This window comes from Peromyscus eremicus, chromosome 1 (assembly GCF_949786415.1).
Source record: "Peromyscus eremicus chromosome 1, PerEre_H2_v1, whole genome shotgun sequence".
In the NCBI taxonomy this organism is placed as follows: Eukaryota; Metazoa; Chordata; class Mammalia; order Rodentia; family Cricetidae; genus Peromyscus; species Peromyscus eremicus.
In genome coordinates this window covers 116,466,357-116,485,677 of record NC_081416.1, presented here as the reverse complement: position 1 = coordinate 116,485,677, position 19,321 = coordinate 116,466,357, and the positions used below count along the sequence as shown (strand labels likewise).

The window sequence follows — 19,321 nt, the reverse complement described above, 5'->3', positions numbered from 1 at the left end:
CAACTAAGACTGAAGATGCCCAAGTCTGGGGCTGGTGAGCAGGGTTGGTGGTTTGAGGTGAGTTTTTAGGGTACAGTAAGTTTGAAATGATTGGAGAGATCAAAGTGGAATAGTTACAGTTATCTGAATACCTAACTGAAGCATCAGAGACCTGTGCGGGTGATGGAGAACAAATGGTAACAAAAGGAAATGGACCGTCAGACACATCCCCAATGCGCAGAGCTGACATGCAGGTCCAGCACTGAGCAAGAAGGGTCAGGGAGACAAGCCACAACTAAACACTAGCCAGAGGTAGTACAGTGCAAGGGCAGCTAAGGGAGATGGCTTCAAAGCGGTCAGCTGATACTGATTTTTTTTCTTATCTTTATTTTTTTAATATTTTATGTCTTGAGTGCTCTATGTGTATATTTGCACGCCAGAAGAGTCATCAGATCCTGTTAGAGATAGTTGTGAGCCGCCATGTGGGTGCTGGGAATCGAACTCAGGACTTCTGGAAGAGCAGACAATATTCTTAACCACTGAGCCATCTCTCCAGCCATGGTCTGCTGATAATTGTCACAAAAGAAGTGAATTGACCCAGTATTCACAGGTCTAGAAAATGAGTATTGGTGACCCAGATAGGGGCAGTTTTAGTGGATAAATAGAAATGTGTAGATAATATTTCACACTTTGCAGTGAAGTAACAGGAATCTGGAGGGGCTTGAGACTCGGGGACTTTAGTTTTTGAACCAGATAACTGCATTTGAAAGCATACTAATGAGCTAGAAGAGAGTTCAGAAGCAGGAGCTGGAGTTTCACTAGTGGGGAGGTGCTTAACGTAAGAACTAGGAATAGTTATATAGTGTTTGGAAAATGGCAGAACCGTCTATGGAAACTCACCCAGTGGCACTGACAATCTGATTCAGGTTGGAGCCAGAGGAAGTCAATATCCCAATCTCCACTTACGTCATTTTTTTAATGCTGAATACATGTTCCACCACTGAGCTACACCCCAAGTTACAGGACTTTGAATGCCTGGCCTCAGCAGCTAGGGAGCCAATCACATTGATCTGGGTGTACACGAGAGGACTGAGGGTCACTGAAATGGTTAAAGACCAATGTCCAACTGAACAGGGAGGGGAGTCAAGAGGTTGACAAGGCAGATGTCCAAGGGCTGCAGTGTTCGGATTCAGTAACAGGTGGGATTGGTACGTGACTGCTGAAAACAGCCATTAAAGGTTGTGATCAGAACGGGGCATCTCAGTTTACTCTCCAATGACACATTCCATATGACAAGGTTATGAGATGTGGTCATGAAAAACTAGACACTGAGGCCAGCCTTACTGCTCAGGCACGGATCCACGTGTTAAACCACACCACACCTATTTCTTTTGAAATAAGCTACAATTGAGGCACAAAGTAGAATCAAAATTATACTATGGTAACTTGGTGGCTTTTTAGGTGAACTCATGAAACCCTCTAGAGACTGGACAATCAGGTTTTTTAAGAGGGGAGGGGGGGCACGTTGGTGAATTACCGATGGTACCTGCCAGGTGTCTAGAGGGGTGGAAGGAGAGGGAAGAGGTGCCCTGTAAGGAAGCACAGGTACCTCCAGAGAGTATAAGGACTCCTTCACACCAGCCAGAAAGAACAAGAGCCCTCGGCTCAATCTGCCACACACCTAAGAACCTGCCCCTGCAGAAAGGACAGGGACTGTGATCCAGATGGTAAAACCCACTGCAAATGTCAGATTCCATTTTAAGTTCGGTTTTAAAAACCTTACTCCAGCTTCAGAGTTACTTTAGCTTTGCCAGTGGAGTTAAAAACTTAAAGCACACAGCAAGAGTAAAGCTCTTGGTCACTCTGGGGCTGCTGTGGTTCCCTCTTGTTCATTTTGTTCAATGTGGCCACAGTTCACGTTTTCAATGTGGGGACAAGAACAGAGACAGAAGGCCGAGGAAGGCACTAACTAGTAAGGGAAGAAGGGCAGTGAGAGTTGAACATTTTGCATTTCATGTACCACATTTGATGGCCTCTCTTTTGTCCTATAAGCATTTCTATTCCATTTTTTTTTTTTTGTTTGAAAGTATGTCTACCTAAAACTTTATGTGGACCTAAAACACAATGTTTGAAAGTACAAATATTGCAACTTAATTTGTTGGGCAGATATAATAGCAACGCTACTGTAGGAATACTTTTAAGGATATTGATATTTTACAGTAGAGGTACAAGTTAGTCAAATTATTTTTATTATTTGGGGGAGGGGTTGTTGTTGTTTGGAGACAGGGTCTGTGTAGTCCTTGCTGTCCTGGAACTCACTCTGTAGGCCAGGATGATTTCAAATTCAGAGATCCACCTGTCTCTGGCCCCCAAGTATTGGGATTAAAGGTGCGCACCACAACCACCAGCTCTTTGGATGTTCTATTTACCAACAAGTCAGAGAAGCTGAGAAGCAACCAGCTGACCTTGCCTTGCCTTTTTTTTTTTTTTTTAAACCAGAGACCAAGCAAGAGACGTTCCTCTTCACTTGTCCCAGAACCAAAAAGCCTGAACCAGACTCTAGTCCTGCCCTTACCTTCCTTTTAGTCTTCTGTCCAAATTCCTGCTTCTCTATGGCTAATTCTGCTCAGCTAGTCACTGGCTCCACCCCATTCGAGGTTAACTTTATTAAGTCTCGGAGTGTCACATTGTGAATAGCCCACAACAATGTGCCCTTGTTGGACGAAGTGTGTCACTGGGGGTGGGCTTTGAGGTTTCAGATGCCCAAGACAGGCCCAGTGTGGGTCTCTCTTCCTGCTGCCTGCTGATCCAGATGTAGAACTCTCAGCTACCTCTTCAGCACCATATTTGTCTGTGTCCCATCACACTTTCTGCCATGACAATAATGGATTAAACTTCTGAACTATAAACCAGCCCCAATGAAATGTTTTCTTTTATGAGTTCCCATGGTCATGGTGTCTTTTTACAAGAATAGAACATCTGAGTAAGGCACCTAGCTTGAATTCCATCTGTAGTGCCAAAATGCCAGTCACTGCAGCCTGATGATTACTGTGTACTGGCCTCTGCACTAAGTACTTCGCATACATTCTTGCTTGTCTGCATCAATATGTGTTGGTATTACAGTGTCCAAATAAAGAAGTTACTATTTAGAACGTTTACTAAATGGTGCTGGGTACAATTTGAAGTCTTTATGGCCAAAGCTATTAAGCAGAGAAAATACTTTGTTGATAGACTTAGTTTAAACCTACACATTGGGGCCATGGCAGAACCCTGGCCACAGGACTGGAAGGCCCTCCAGGCATGGCCAGATTGGCTGGAGGGGCATTGACTGCGGGGCTGTGGGGCCACAGACAATAATTAAAATGTCAGTAGATTCATGTGCAGCAGCTAAGCTTACATCACCATACCTTCTATAGTGCTACTCTCTATGAACCCATGGGGGCCATTTTCATTCAAACCACATTAGGCAACTGTCCCACACTCCCCTCTGTAGTACTGACTAAAACTACAAATACACAAGAGCTAAACTTTAATTAATTATAACCTTTGTTCCAAAGTAGTGTCTCACATTCAACTTTCACAGAAAGAGACAAATGACAAAAAATAGATAAACAAAAAGGATCAATTTATTCTAAAAATTCCAGGTGATGTCCCAATGTCAGTGAGTGGTTCCGTTTCTTGTACCTTCCATTGACTACATTCCATTACAGTTGTTCAGTAAAAAACAAGGCATGGGAATGCCCCAACGTCAAAAGCACTAACTTACCTCTGGCATGCAATATGTGTTAAGGAAGAAATACATCCTCAAATGGTTACTACAGTCTTTGCTAAACTTCAGTTATGCAGAATCACACATTCCATGGGTATTCCAGCTAATGGAGGCTGGCAACACAAGATCATGGTACCAGAGCAAACAGACCCTGGCCACCAGCACATCACCTCCCTGACCTCGTGAAAATACAAAATATTACTTTTGATGAAATCCTTTATATCCTATTTAGAAAAAATTCTTAAGTTGATACTTAGAAGAATTTTTATTTTTAATAATTTTCCACATCTATCTGAGACTGATACGCCTTCGGCTTAATTTATACAAGGTTTATTTTTTTGTAAGATAATCATTTTCAAGAGGAAAATGTTATCTCACTTGTATTTTAAAAATCTGCTTTATATAAAAATGTAGAAACGTCACATTGTCAGATATCCTTCTGCCCGACTCTTACCATAGGTGTGCCAGTCCATTAACAAGGTTACAGATCAAATCAAGCATCTTTCTCTGGAGGTGACGAAAAGCCTCCTTCCTTTTCGGCAGGAGTACTGGTTGGACAGCTTTGATTTCAGAGCAGCTGTTAGGAACTTAGTATTCTGTCCTCTCTTGCTGTGTCCAGTCACTGCAGCACTATAGTGGTGTCTGTCTCCACCTCCATCATATCTCAGCCATCTAGCAATTACTGGCAGCACCCACGACAGGCACAGTGGGAGAGGAGTGGTAAAGAATCCATCTTAGCCCGCCCCTGTAGATCTGTTTATTTCAGTTATTGTGAATTTGTACCAACTCCACTTACAGCTTTGAAACAGTACTATGCAACACACTATTACACTATTACAAAACACCCTTTCTGCAAATGTACTGGAATTTCTCTTGGGTGTTTGTTAGGCTTACTTTTAGCACTATTCCAAATGCTAACAACCAGATATTTCAAAACTCCAAATATAAAGTCAGTTTTCTTAATTTTCTGAAATTAGTTATTTGAGTTAAAAAGAATTCTGTAGGAATACTGACCCATTTCACCTAACTTTCAAAATAGTAAAAATAAGATAAAAAAAAAAAAGTGAAAACACCCACATCTGCTATATATGACAAAAATCTTTCGATTCCCAAATTACTGAAAGATCACGAGTCAGTGGACCTATGAAATCACACAAGACAAGCGGGAAGACTGCGGTTTTCACAAACTCAGTTCTCTTTGCCCCGACCGAGGGTTACAAGAAAATGGAAAATCTGCCTTTGAATCATGCAGAGATTTAAATAAACTTTACTTCCTCTAAGAAACTAAAATGTTTCTTATTCTGTAATTATAAATACTCAAGACACTCAAACTATTTGTGGCCAGTTGTTTATGCTTTTGAGATTAGACTGAATGGTCGGTAACACTAGGTTATGTATAAAATATTATTTCTGGTATTTGTCCATCTTCTATTGAAGTGCCATTGTTATTGCCAGGGGAGCTGAAAAATAGAAAGACAGTCTTGCTTGCAGCAGGGGTCTCATGGACGACTTTCTTCAGTCCTTTTGTGCCGTAGTGAGAATCTGGCCCCTACAGGAGAATAATGGTTAGTGGCTATCATCTGAGAGGCCCTCAGTACGTTCTGATCTGACTACTGGTCTACCCTCGTCCTACAGATCCAGTGTAAAATTTTCAGTCAGTCATTTAATGAAATATGAAGTTTTTACTTAAAAACAATTTAAAAACACCAATATAGAATTAGGCCATTAACAACTGTGGAAAGGTTTTAAGGACACAATTCTTTATCTTCCGTGGAAAGTTCAATTTCTTTAAACAATGGAGCAGTTCTTAGGAAGCACTTTCTCTCAGAACAGCAGTGTTGGGCAGCACTTAAAGCAGCGGAGTATCTTACTTAGCTCTGCTTCCTCTCCCCTTTCTAAGATACTCCCCAGCATACCAGCAACTCTGTAAACACGGAAGCCAGGAGCCAGGAGCCCGTGCAGGGCGGCTGCGGCCTGGGCCGCTGAGTGCCTCTTACCTTGAGTGTTGCGCATGCTGTGTAACAGACATTGGGCAGGATCTCTATAGGTTCTTTGAACATGACCCTGAATGTGTTAGCAGTCCCGTCACAACTAAATCCAGTATCATTTTGTCCCAAGGTTTGTTTTTTCTCATATTCAATGATCTGTGATTTTTAAGAAAAGTAACATTTAAGTTAAACTGTAACAGTCTTAAAGAAAACATGAAGTCTCTAGAAGTTGCGACAATAGACTGTAAACTTCCTATGTTCTAATTTTTCTCTGCTTATCTCTAGTTATCAAAGATGCCTTTTAAAGCATTTGATGATCAGAAAATAGCTCTTTAACTCACACGTCATGGTAAGAATGGGGAAGGCATCAAGCGTCGGGGGCTTGGCTGCACAAGAGGGCTTCCCTACAAAGTGCAGGCTCGTGTGTGAACTTGAATGCAGACTCCAGCCGGCATGGCAGTGCACGCCTTTCATCCCAGCACTTGGGAGACAGAAACAGGCTCTCTGTGAGTTTGAGGCCAGCCTGGTCTACAAAGTGAGTTCCAGGACAGCCAAGGCTACAGAGAAACCCTGTCTGCAGTGGGGTGGGGATGCAGACTTGGGATATCGGAGGGAAAAGAATCTTTCCTCCTTGTTTAGCCCATGTCTTATTAATAGGATAATCCTCTCAACATTTTCAGTTTCAGTATTTACTGGAATTAAAATATCCTTAAATTAAAATACCCATGTCTGTGAATAATTACAATTAGTTAGTTCTATCTTACTGGTTCTAGGTGATCTTTGGGGACAGTAAGGCACCAGGAGAGTCAAGCCAATAGAGGAAATATGCAGGCAGTGCCAGGTTAGATGATAAAGCTGGACAGAGAGGAAACTGCTTCTGTTTAAAGAGGGGTGACGCTTCCTGGAGGACGGCTTGAAAAGCTGAAGTCAGAGCTTACCAAGTTACCAGGAGGGCTTCCATACATGGGGACAGTGCCCTCACAACCTGCCTTTCTGCAAACAGTCTAGGAAACAGTAATGAAATGGGCTAAGGTTGGAACAGCGGTTTCTCCGTAGGGAGGGCGGGCAGGAGGATCATGAAGAGTTCCTGGTGTGGTCTTGTCCTGTCCCTTGACGAGGCACTAGTTACACAGGTGTGTACAGTCTGTGAAAACTGAGCCATACATGCCATTTACTAATATAACCTACCCCACCTCCCTTTTAAGACAAGGTCTAACTACGTAGGCCTAGCTGGCCTGGAACACTCAAGGGCTGGGATTAAAGGTATGTACCACCATGCTCAGTGAATATACCTTTCAAGTATCTACTACCCGTTTAATAAAAAGGAGGCTGTACCCATAAAATTAAAATCTCTAGAAAATACCGTTACACTAAAACAAGGTGCCATTCTTAGCATATAGATCTATTTTCAACACCTTCCTGTATTGAATGCCATCAATTTATATACTTGCTGCTTCAATACTGCTGTCCCACGGGATTTGGGAGAACTGAGATGGAAGGGGATGGGGAGGTGTTTGAGTGATGTAACTGCTACAGTCCCAAGAGTCTATCTTTCTTTAATGGTAGTCCTTGTAGCTGGTGGCAGTGGAGATATGGATCAACTTTCAAAAATGTTCCAAGTTATCATGTCCTTCTTCTATCACACAAGTCTCTGGTACTTTCATCTGTTAATATAGCTGAGCCAGCCAAAGTCGTGTCTTGAGATGTGCATGGCTCTTATTTTGGGTGAAAGGTAAAGTGGATCTCAAAACAAAACAAACAACAACAACAACACAATACAAAAGCAGGCACATAAAGATGAACTTTCACCTAAAAACATACCATCTCTTCCCTTCCTATGTCATGTGACTTCCTTTCTCTGTCACAAGTCTCTGGGATGAGGACCCAGCTCAGGTACTAAGAAGAGCTCTCAAGACTGGAGAGCTGATTCAGCAGGTAAGAAAACTCAGTGCTCCTGCAGAGGACCGGGTTCAGCTCACAACTGTCTCTAGCTTCAGTTTCCAGGAGCTCCAATGCCTTCTCCATCTCTTTAGGTTCTTGCATGCACACGGTGCACATACATACCCTCAGGTATATAAACATACACACAAATAAATACTTACAAAACAAGCAAAAGCCCTCTAGATGGTTCTACTGAAACGGAAAGGTCCTAGGGAAATGGCTTGCTGGGGAAAGTATCTGCTGCTCAAGCATGAGTGCTGAGTGAAGATCCCGCCGAGCAGCTACATAAAAGCCAGGGGCAATAGCATGTGTCTGTAACCCCAGTGACGGAGAGGTGAGGTGGGGACAAAGACAGGGGGATCCCTGGAGCTCACTGGACAGTCTGCTTAGTTAAACTGGAGAGCTCTAGGTGAAGTGAGAGACTGTCTCAAAAAAGAAGATGGAGAGTGCTGGGCAGTGGTGGTACACGCTTTTAATCCCAGCATCCAGGAGGCACAAACAGGTGGATCTCTGTAAGTTCAAGGCTAGCCCGGTCTACAGAGCTAGTTCCAGGACAGCTAGGACTACTCAAAGAAACTCTGTCTGGAAACAACCAAGAAGATGGAAAGTGATCCTGGAATTATTTTCAACTTCAACTTCTGGCCTTAATCTGCACTCATACCCACCTGCACAGACCAACATACATATGTACATACCACTACCCCCACCCTACCCCCACACACCAACTGCAAGGAAACATTAATTTAGAGGATTTGGCATTATGGTATGTTAGGAACCACACCTCAGCTGGTAGACACATAGTATTAGGAGAAGTTGCCCAGAAAAATGAGGCTTTTCAACAAGGGTTAAACTGGCTCTTCTAACGCGGTAACATAACTAGCTAGGTGAACTAACTTCAGTTTGTGCTTTATTTAGATGGACTTCTCTAATGCGGTAACATAACTGGCTAGGTGAACTAACTTCAGTCTGTGCTTTATTTAGATGGACTTCATGGAGTATATCTAAACAGTTTTAAATACTGGTCAACACTCAGACGAAACATCAAGAAATTTCATGTGAAAATCCACCGATTTCTGTCTCCTTGCTATCTTCAGACCCTTGTGTCCAGATGGGAACTATTTATTGGCAGGGGCTAAGTAGTGGCTGCCTTTTAAAACAAACAAAAAAGCCAAAAGTAAGGAGAGGAACTGAAATCTTTTATACTCTTCAAAGATCTGCTGTTTTTCTGAAGAATCATGGAGGTCTCAGTATCCAGAGCCCAGTTAGTAAAGTGCCAAAAAAGCCAGGCAATGGTGGCACACTCCTTTAGTCACAGCACTCAGGAGGCAGAGGCAGGCAGATCTCTTGAGTTTGAGGACAGCCTGGTCTACACAACGAGTTCCAGGACAGCCAGGGCTACACAGAGAAAGCCTGTCTCCAAACACTGCCCCTACAAAAATAAGCTGGGTGTGGTGGTGCAAACCTTTAACCTCAGCACTGGCAGGCAGATGTCTGAGTTCAAGGCCAGCTTGGTTTACAAAGTAAGTTCCAAGAGAATGAGAGACTGTCTCCAAATAAAGGTAGATAACACCCGAGGAATGATACCCAAGGTTGTCTTATGGCTTCCACACTCATGCATGTACATAAACACGTGCCTCTGCATACGTGAACACATAACCGGACACACAAAAACTGCATGAAAATAACTTTCTCCTCTATTCCTGGCTGTTACAAAACCAGATCTTTGAATTGCTGTAGTCACAAAGAATACAAAGTAGCAACATTTTAAAAAGCATGCATTTGACTACAAGGTTCAAAGTTTTTACTATTAAAGAGAATATAGTGGTAACATTTATAAGGCATGTTTTTTGCTTTATTGATAAAAGTCTGAAACATGTTTTACTTCCTTTTCTCATATTTTTTCTTTATATATAAAATATAGGCACAGTATTGTATAGTTCATAAATAAAAATGTAACATTGATATGTTTTCAAAAATAATTTTACTTTACAGGGTATGCAATCCAATGGGGAACAGCAGTTCATTAGGAAGGATGGAACAGAAGGTGTTTAACATCTGTGTCCTATCTATAAGAACTGAGGAGGAGCAGAGGAGGTGTTTAGCATCTGTGCCCTATCTACAAGAACTGAGGTGGAGCAGAGAGTGTGTTTAACATCTGTGCCCAATCTATAAGAACTAAGGTGGAGCAGAGGAGGTGTTTAACATCTGTGCCCTATCTACAAGAACTGAGGTGGAGCAGAGAGTGTGTTTAACATCTGTGCCCTATCTACAAGAACTGAGGTGGAACAGAGAGGGTGTTTAACATCTGTGCCCTATCTACAAGAACTGAGGTGGAGCAGAGAGTGTGTTTAACATCTGTGCCCTATCTATAAGAACTGAGGTGGAGCAGAGGAGGTGTTTAACATCTGTGCCCTATCTACAAGAACTGAGGTGGAGCAGAGAGTGTGTTTAACATCTGTGCCCTATCTACAAGAACTGAGGTGGAACAGAGAGGGTGTTTAACATCTGTGCCCTATCTACAAGAACTGAGGTGGAGCAGCCCTCAAGATGCAGCAGAGCAGCATGCTGGCACACACCTGTCATCTCAGCACTAGAAAGACAGACACAAGGAGGAGGATGGCAAGTTGAGACCATCCTCAGATGCAAGACCCTGTCAAAATACAACAAACACAAAAACAAAACAAAACAAGAATGTAGCAGTATTTATTCAGACACTCCTAAATCAAGAGAATGTTTGAGGCAGTGTGAAGTAATGAGATGAGTTCAAAGCACTCAAGTTCAAGTAACATGAAAGGGAAGAAGGGTATTTAAATCAGTAAGACAGAATTACTATAAGGGTTTCCTGGACAAAAGTTAGCTCTGGATATGCTAATACTTTTGTAAAGGACCCCAATTTCCTGAAACCACAATTTTTACAACAACCACAAAACAGAAATGGTTTAAAATACTACTGATGATTCCTGATTCCTTTGACAATGACAATGAAATCTGGGTTTTTGTCAAGACAGTATTTATTGCAAAGTAGCTGCTATATCTCAGGATGATAACAGGGATGGAAAGTACCTGTATATTCACTTGATAATCCGTGGGCCCATGAATAGATCCATACAAACCAAATCCAACTACAGAGATTCTTCTGTTAACTGTGAACCTGTGAGAAAGGATCCCATTACAAAATAACAGAAACAATTCTCTAAGTGTTCATATTTTGAAGTCTATAGCTCTTTAAAAGTGTTACCTGGATTTTACTTACAAATAGAAATGATCATAAAAGACACTTCTGAAAATGTCACCTTCAGTTCCTAGTGTGAACTGAAGAGGAACTCAAGGAGAATTTATTCTGTATATAGTCAAAGGATTGTGACCTAAATCCCTGCTTTTATTGAAACGGTTGGTTCTATGCTGCACCCATCCAATCTCCCTCACGAACATACTGGTCATTAAGATCAAAGTCTCAAACTTGGACATTCTATCAGTTCAGTAAATACTTACCGAGGGCCTATCATACTGTCACTGTGAGTGGCCAGTCAGGAAACAATGGTGAACAAGGCACAGTTTCTATCTTTGCCACTTGGGAGAGAATGATAAACAAGCAAAGGGATAGATAGTAATTATAAGCTGTGGTAAGAGTTGTAAATGCACTAAACCAACAACTGATAGTAGATGAGTGGAGACAGGCACCATGAATAAAGGGTCCATAAAATAATTAGCAAGTCTAGTTTGGACAATAGTCAAGAAATATTGATCTATCTTACTTCATTTACTATATGTGCAAGAAAAATGACATTAACTACAAAGGCAACTGAAAAGACTGTATTAAACACAGTAATTATAGATAATCTGTAATTCTCAGCATTTTCATCTAAAGTTTCGATTCAATCACTATTAGTGATACTGGCACACCACTAACTAGAGTTTAGTAGGTAGTTCCTATGTGCTGAGCCGTAAGCTCCATTTCTTACTATAACTCACCTTCCTGCAATAGCACACCAGCCCTATACATCAGTGAACTATCTATATCTATATTTATTATCCCAAGTTTTTATAGTCAAAGAAATAAGCTTTAGCCAGGCATGATTGCAACTACTTTCATGGTCCAAGCTACCCAGGAAGTCAGAGCAGGAGGAAAACTTGTGCTCGCAAGATCAAACCCATCTGGACAACACAGTGGGAGAAAAAAAGAGAAGGTGCTGGAAACACAAAGGTCAAAGGTCCTGCTCACAGAGTACTAGGGAAGCCATGAATACTAAACATTGAGGGTTGTCTTTTCAAGGAAAAAGATGTATAACCTGTTTTCTGCCCAGAAGGCTGGGATTAGAGGTGGCTATTAGCCTAGGTGATCCATGCACTATTTGTAGGACCAGGACATACCAAGCTCGTACAAGCAGGACTGGAGATACTAATACTCTAAGTGACCTTTGTGTTATTAGTATGGCAAGGGGCTCTCCCAAGCTCCCACAGGACTGGAGGTGGCTAATAACCCAGATGACCTCTGCCCTATCTACATGACCTAGATCACACCAGATCCTCCCCTAGGCCCTTAGGATAACTCATGTAGCTTATCTATAGAACCTATCTTCATGGGAAGAAATGACATGTACTTTGAGAAGCATTTCAATATAATTATGCCCCCTTGTGCACAGGACACTGTGTTACACCAGGAAACTTTCCCCCCAAATTGTGCTTTACTTAAATGCCTAAAACAACCTGCCCAGTGTCAGCCTCTAGAAGCTTGAACCAACACTGGCTACTGAGTCGTGTTGGACTGGATTTCCTTCTAGTCTCAAATGGAACATTACTCTGCTGGCACTAGTATTTGCAGAGACCCCACAAGAAGGGTGGGGAGAAAGATGAAGAGAAGAAATGAAGGCAGAATGGACAAACTGAGCTTTAAAGAAAGAAACACTCCTAGGTCAACAGTCTTGCCAGCTGGAACATAATCTCACTCAGCTCAGGCTGGAGATGAAGCTCAGTGGTGCAGCCCTTGCCTAGTGCATATGAGGTTATTCTAACCTCAGCACCAAAGGGGAGGGGGAAACGCTCATGTTCCTTCCCCCATGCTATGTTACATACCCAGTACAGTAAGAGGACCACTCTAAAAAATTTCACAGTAATTTTTAATCATTAAAATCAGTATTTTATCTTTTTAAAGATAAAATCGGAAAATGGCCCAGATATGTAGTTGGGTGGTAGAGAATGTGTTTAGGTCCTGTAGTAGTCAATCCTCAGCACAAAAGAAAACCAACTCAGAAAATGCAGCTGATAAGTAAGTAAGTGAGAAAACACTGAAAGCGTCTCATGAATCTGGAGGTGAATCCTGTCAACCACCTTCTCTATGAACTATATTAAAAGTCATCACCAGACTCTGTATTTTCAACTCTTACTCATGTAATTAATCAATTCTTCGGATAAATCTAGGGTTTTTGCAGTTCTTAATTATATGATAATGTATGATTCAGAGCAAAACTGTTTTATAAAGCTTTCATTATTTTCTTAGAATAAATTCCCAGGAGTAGTATTGATGAAAATCAAAGGCACACTCTTAGGCATTATGATATTTGTCAAACTGCTTCAAAAAAGTTTCATATTTGTCATTTATTTTTAAACTTCATGGTGATTTGGGACATAAAATTCTTTACCAAACAATAATCTATTTCAGGTTTAGAGAGGCCCACATCATCCTCGTCTGCTGTAGTATGTTCAAAGTTTCATTTTTGTTTAATGTTAAAACTTGAATTTATATGAATATTTCATGTGGTCAGTAAGGATCCAGTAATCCTTCCTTTTTTACCCCATTCTAAATGCTCATCTGGCCTCATGGTTTCTGACCTGTATAGTGCAATCCATATAACACTTCTTCTTCTTTTTTTTTTTTTTTTTTTTTGGTTTTTCAAGACAGGGTTTCTCTGTGTAGCTTTGTGCCTTTTCCTGGAACTCACTTGGTAGTCCAGGCTGGCCTCGAACTCACAGAGATCCACCTGCCTCTGCCTCCCGAGTGCTGGGATTAAAGGCGATAGACTCATCGTTCTTTTTCATATTTGAGGTGCCTCTCTTTTTTAGAAGAGAATTTATTCTTCCAGATTAACTTTATATTTTGTTAGGCCACTCCGCTACCAAAAACATGGGTCTTCTGAAAGGAACTTTCTAACATACTCAAATTAATTTAGAAAGTTAACATATCCTTATTAAAGTGTGATTCCAGCCAAACTTCTCTAGATCTACATAGAAGTACTAATGCTGGACATTTCGGAGTTTAATCCTACATTATTACAGTAATGTTCAACATAATAAAAATATAATTTACTATAATATAGTAGAATATGTACTTAAAATGTTATTTACTTACTATAACTCAATTTCTTTTACATTTAAACTCTTGGGTTTTCTTACTGTGGCAGTACATATGTAAATTATACCACGCTAGTCATTACATGTACAGTTAAGAGGCATTTACATCACTGTACAACTGTCACCACCATTCATTTCTGTAACTGAGGGCTTTTTATTTTAACAGAGTTTTTAGTAATGGTAAGAATAATCTCAAATTCACATTCTGAGCAGCAGTTACTCTTCTATTAGTTCCAGTAGGCTGTTTAGTAAGTTCTCTTTTAAGGTTTAGGCACAAGGAGCCAGTGACAGAACAGAGTCCCATAACCCAGAACCCCAAAATTCATGAAAGGAAATTTACTGTTGTGACTGTAAGCTGTAATCATATTTTATTTACAAACTAAAGATATTTAGTGCAATTTTACTGATTTCCATATAAATAAAGCTCGTATCATTCATTGTTGCCATTAGTAATGATGTGTATATTCCTATACACACAAATTTATACCCACACGTGCATACGTCATATGTGAAGACACACATAGACACCCCTACCTATCTTCCACTTCAATCCTACGAAAGACTCATCCTACACTGTACCTTCATTTTATGAAAGAGCAGCTGGAGTAGAGACATTCAGTGACTTGACCAAGGCTGCTCTATTACAGATGTGTCCCTGGACCTAACCCTTTAGATGCAGCCCAGGGAAGTTTCCTGCACTGCACTGCACTGCCCTGACCTTTTCCATCTCTGCAGGAAAGCTGAAACTGGGAGGCAGAGCTTCAGCTTGCCTGGGAACATGCAACTAAAGTCTTTGGCAAAAAAGGACTAAAAATTCTGAGGAATGATTTTAGAATTTGAAACAACTTTCAGCCAGTAGGCAAGTTCAGATATGGATATATGAATACATGGAACTGACTCAACTTTTATCAAACATTGGAATGTAAGGTATTATATATCAGTACATATATATTGAGATGTACACTTCAGTTTACCTGCTAGTGTCCTACCAAAAGTCTATATATTGAAGTACTAACTTTACTATCAGCTTCATTATTTCTCCTTAAATTTTTATTATCAGCTGTATTTATTTCTCCTTTGTATTACAGAAAGGCCATTTATCCCCTGAAGTATGCACTATGAATTTCATTTCAAGTCGGTAAAGGAAGAACTACAAAATATTGCCTGGCAGTGGTAGTACACACCTTTAATCCCAGCACTCGAGAGGCACAGAAAGGCAGATCTCTGTGAGTTTGAGGCCAGCCTGGTTACAAAGCCAGTCCCAATGACAGCAAGGGCTGTTACACAGAGATACCCTGCCTCTGAAGGAAAAAAAAAAATTACTACAGAAAACCTGAGCTTCCTAGAGCTATACACTAAGGTCCACCCTGTTCTGAGTATATGGAGCTCTTGTTTATGACTGCACCAATGACCACCGAGACTCAGCAAAGGTGGTAGGCATCTCTAGCTAGAGTTTCAATTCCTACTTTCTCTTCAGTGATCAACCACTGTTAGTGAAATGTTTTCTAGACTTAAGCTACTAACAGGTATCACCAGGTAGAGGTAAAACGTTAGCAAAAGCACCCCTACCCACCTCCAGAGTCTTGCTGTCTATACGAACCATTTTCTTATAGTCTCTTCAGTGATGAGCTACATTAACACGTTAACACTGAGCTACCTCTTCACTCTGCAAACACACTCTATCTGCTCTCATGGCACTGTCCTGTTAAGGTGGAGTGGGTATGTAGAATTTCCTCTATGGTGAGGTGGATCCAGATTATGTGTCTTATTCAACTCTTATCTGAATTTTGCTTCCTTCAGTAACTAACCACACGGTATTTTCTTCTTTCAGCGCTCAAGGGAACTGTTCCTTGAACGGTTGATAAAAAACTCACCTGTAAAAACTTTGTGAATGGACAGTTCTCTGATAACTTTTAATTCTTCCCAGGGTAATTGGTCTACTCAGGCTTTCTTCTTCGGTCAATTTTGATAATTTATATTTGCCTATAAAATGATCCATTCCATCAAGATGTTCAATTTATTAGCACAGAGTAAATCCAGAATAAAAGTAAAAAATTCAAGCATATGATAGTTGCATTTTGATTTCTAAAAGGAATTTCAAGAATTGCTTCTTCTAGGATGGTTTGTTTTATTGATCTTTTAAGGAAAACAGATTATGAATTCATTAACGTTTCTACTTTTAACTCACTACTGTCTTCATTTGCCTATTTAATTTCTCTAGTGCTCCTATGTTCATTTCTACTTACTTGGATTAAATACTTAAATCATTTGTTCCTATTCTTATATGCCAAATCATTTGTTCCTACTCTTATTTTTCCTTTGTGTGCAGCTATGGCCTCATCCTGTATTAAGCAAACTATAAAATGAAATAGTGGTTAACTACCTCTCAAGACGAGGCTAAAGGCTAACCACTAACGGCTGCCCTCCACCCCCATGCCAAGCCCCCACTCGGACAGATACCTGATTCTGTCACTTGTTCCACTATAGCCCCAGCGGCTCTCTACTTGCTGGAATCGATTGATGCAGCATTCCTTCCCTCTGAGGCAGCATCGTGGTCGATCAATGTATTCTACTCGGGGTTTAGGATTGACAGTAAAATGAAGAAAGAGGTTTACCACTTCACGATCTGATAAAATTCCAGACTGAGCAGGACCTGTAGAAATAGAAAATAAACTTAGCATATAAAATTTTAGCATACATTTGAAGTTTTGATCAATCCTTGAGGCTAATCTGAAAGAATGTGTTAAGATAAGTGAAAACTTAGATGGAACTCCACTGTAACAAATAATTTTTCTGTCTTCTCTCCTGAGTACCACAGACTTCCATTCAACCAAAGAAGCATTCTCTCTGTGGCAAATCATTTCCAGGACAGACAGGTACTTGTGACCCTCCAGCTCCCACTTCCTACTTGTCTGAAGCTATAATCTGAACAAGGGACATTTCAGCACAGAACAACAGAGAATAAAGCTTTATTTCTGAGATTTAGAAGCTAACAGAAGGTGAGAACTATGGTTGGGAAGCTATGGAAATAGAAAACTACACAGTACAGTTTCCCAACTCACTATTTCTTATTGGAGAAAAATGCTAAATACTTTATAAACTTACCAGAATTAATGCTGCTCCTTCATAAAAGAGGCCAGGAGATCCCTTGCAAAGCCAGTAAAACAATGGAGTAAGAGATTTCAAAATACTAGAAAATTTGGATTAAAAAGCCTACTGATTTTAAAACACAGAATTATATAAATTCTGTATGAGAGCCAAGTGTGGCGTGCATGCCTGTAATCCCAGAACTTGGGATACAGAAGCAGCTGAATTTCTGTAAATTCAAGGTCAGTACACTTCACATAGCAACTTCCCAGTCACACCAACTACATAGTGAGACCCTGATTCAAATAAATAAATAAATTTAAAAATCACATACAAATGACAAAATGTACTGGCTTGACATATATGATACAAGCTTTACTACTTGTAATCTCTGGATAAGGAAAGCGTACAAAGCAAGCAATCAAGAAAGAGGATGAGTGGGGAAGGAAGGAAGGGAGAGAGGGAGGGAGGGAGGGAGGGAGGGAGGGAGGGAGGGGGAGGGGGGAGGGAGGGAAGGAAGGTAGTAAGAAACAGAATTGAACCTATTCATGATGAGACAAGAGCTGGATAAAAATTCCCTCCAGATGGATTAAAATTTTAAGGATATGGGCTGAGGAGATGCCTTAGTCTATAGGATTGAACCCCGGCACCCATGTAAGAAACCAGGGATGGTGGTACATACTTACAACCCCAGCATGGGGAGGCAAAGCCAGGCAGAGTCCAAGTTAGAGATTGTCTCAAAAAGAAAACCAATGTGGACACTTCCTAAGGAACTGTAGTGGGTAGCCATTCCAGCTTTGATCTGGAAGTTCCAACCCCCATTGAGGCTTCTGTAACTGTCACACCTTGTAGGTGGGCCGAGAGAGAACCTTGAAGACCCAAGATTCCAATGTGCTGGCTCTCTTGGTTCCTGGACCCTGGACGCTGGACGTGGACCAAGCAGAGTTCTCCAGAGAACACCACGGGACTGTGCTACACCTTTCTCAGACCCTGTTACCTATCCTTTCATTTGTGAGTTACCCCACAAAATAAACCTCCCTTTTAACTACGTGGAGTTGCCTTAATAATTTCACCAATATCTGGCACCCAACATGGAGCACGGACTCACGACCCTGAGATTAAGAGTCTCATGCTCTACTGACTGTCCTTCTGAGGTCTTTGATATAGTTGAAGACTGGAGTTTTAATTTTCCTTAGTTATGATAAGAGATGAGTTAGATATGAAGCCTTAGACTCACAAATATAGGATAGGATACCTTCTTAATTTTGCCAAATACAGACTAGATATTATAAATAGACTAGATAGTGTAACTGTAATTCTTGCTTGATAACTGTTTTGTTATCTGTAATTTTACTATGTCAAAGTTAAAACTTTGCTTTTTGAAAAAAAAAAAGGGGGGGGGGAAGTGCTGTGGGATGTTTTGTATGTTAAATGTGTTGCTCTGATTGGTTAATAAATAAAACACTGATTGGCCAGTAGTCAGGCAAGAAGTATAGGCGGGACAAGGAGAGAAGAGAATTCTGGGAAGTGGAAGGCTGAGGAGAGAGACACTGCCAGCTGCCACCTTGACAAGCGAGATGTAAGGTACCGATAAGCCACGAGCCACATGGCAACTTATAGACTAATAGAAATGTGTTAATTTAAGATATAAGAACTAGATAACAAGTAGCCTGCTGCAGCCACACAGTTTGTAAGCAATATAAGTCTCTGTGTGTTTACTTGGTTGGGTCTGAGCAGCTGCGGGACTGGCGGGTGAGAGAGATTTGTCCTGACCATGGGCCAGGAATGAAAACTCTAGCTACAAGGAACGATACTCAAGGCTGACCTCTGGCTGCTGCTGCTGCTTCTTTTTTTTTTTTTTTTTTTTTTTTTTTTTTTTTTTTTTTTTTTTTTTTTTGGTTTTTCGAGACAGGGTTTCTCTGTGTAGCTTTGCGCCTTTCCTGGAGCTCGCTCTGTAGACTAGGCTGGCCTTGAACTCACAGAGATCCGCCTGGCTCTGCCTCCCTAGTGCTGGGATTAAAGACATGTGCCACCACCCCCTGGCTGATCTCTGGCTTCTACATGTTTGTGTGTAACATTGCAACACACACACACACACACACACACACACACACACACACACACACTTACACACTTTTTAAGGTTAAAAATGCATGAGAATTTTCCTTAGTTGAAAAGAAAGTCTTTACTGGGTGGTTGTGGCACATGC

At 40.9% G+C, this 19,321-nt stretch overlaps 1 protein-coding gene across 1 annotated transcript in view; it reads right to left on the bottom strand.

The window, feature by feature from the left end:
- Positions 1-5,080: 5,080 nt before the first annotated feature.
- The window catches only part of Btbd1 (BTB domain containing 1), a 38,839-nt gene continuing 24,598 nt past the window's right edge, over positions 5,081-19,321 (bottom strand). Inside the window, exons 5-8 of the mRNA XM_059272187.1 lie at positions 16,486-16,678; positions 10,741-10,828; positions 5,746-5,892; positions 5,081-5,297 (exon numbers count right to left, since the gene is read on the bottom strand). Coding sequence (XP_059128170.1) covers positions 5,139-5,297; positions 5,746-5,892; positions 10,741-10,828; positions 16,486-16,678 — 587 coding nt within the window. The 3' untranslated portion in view covers positions 5,081-5,138. The remainder of the gene's footprint in view (positions 5,298-5,745; positions 5,893-10,740; positions 10,829-16,485; positions 16,679-19,321) is intronic.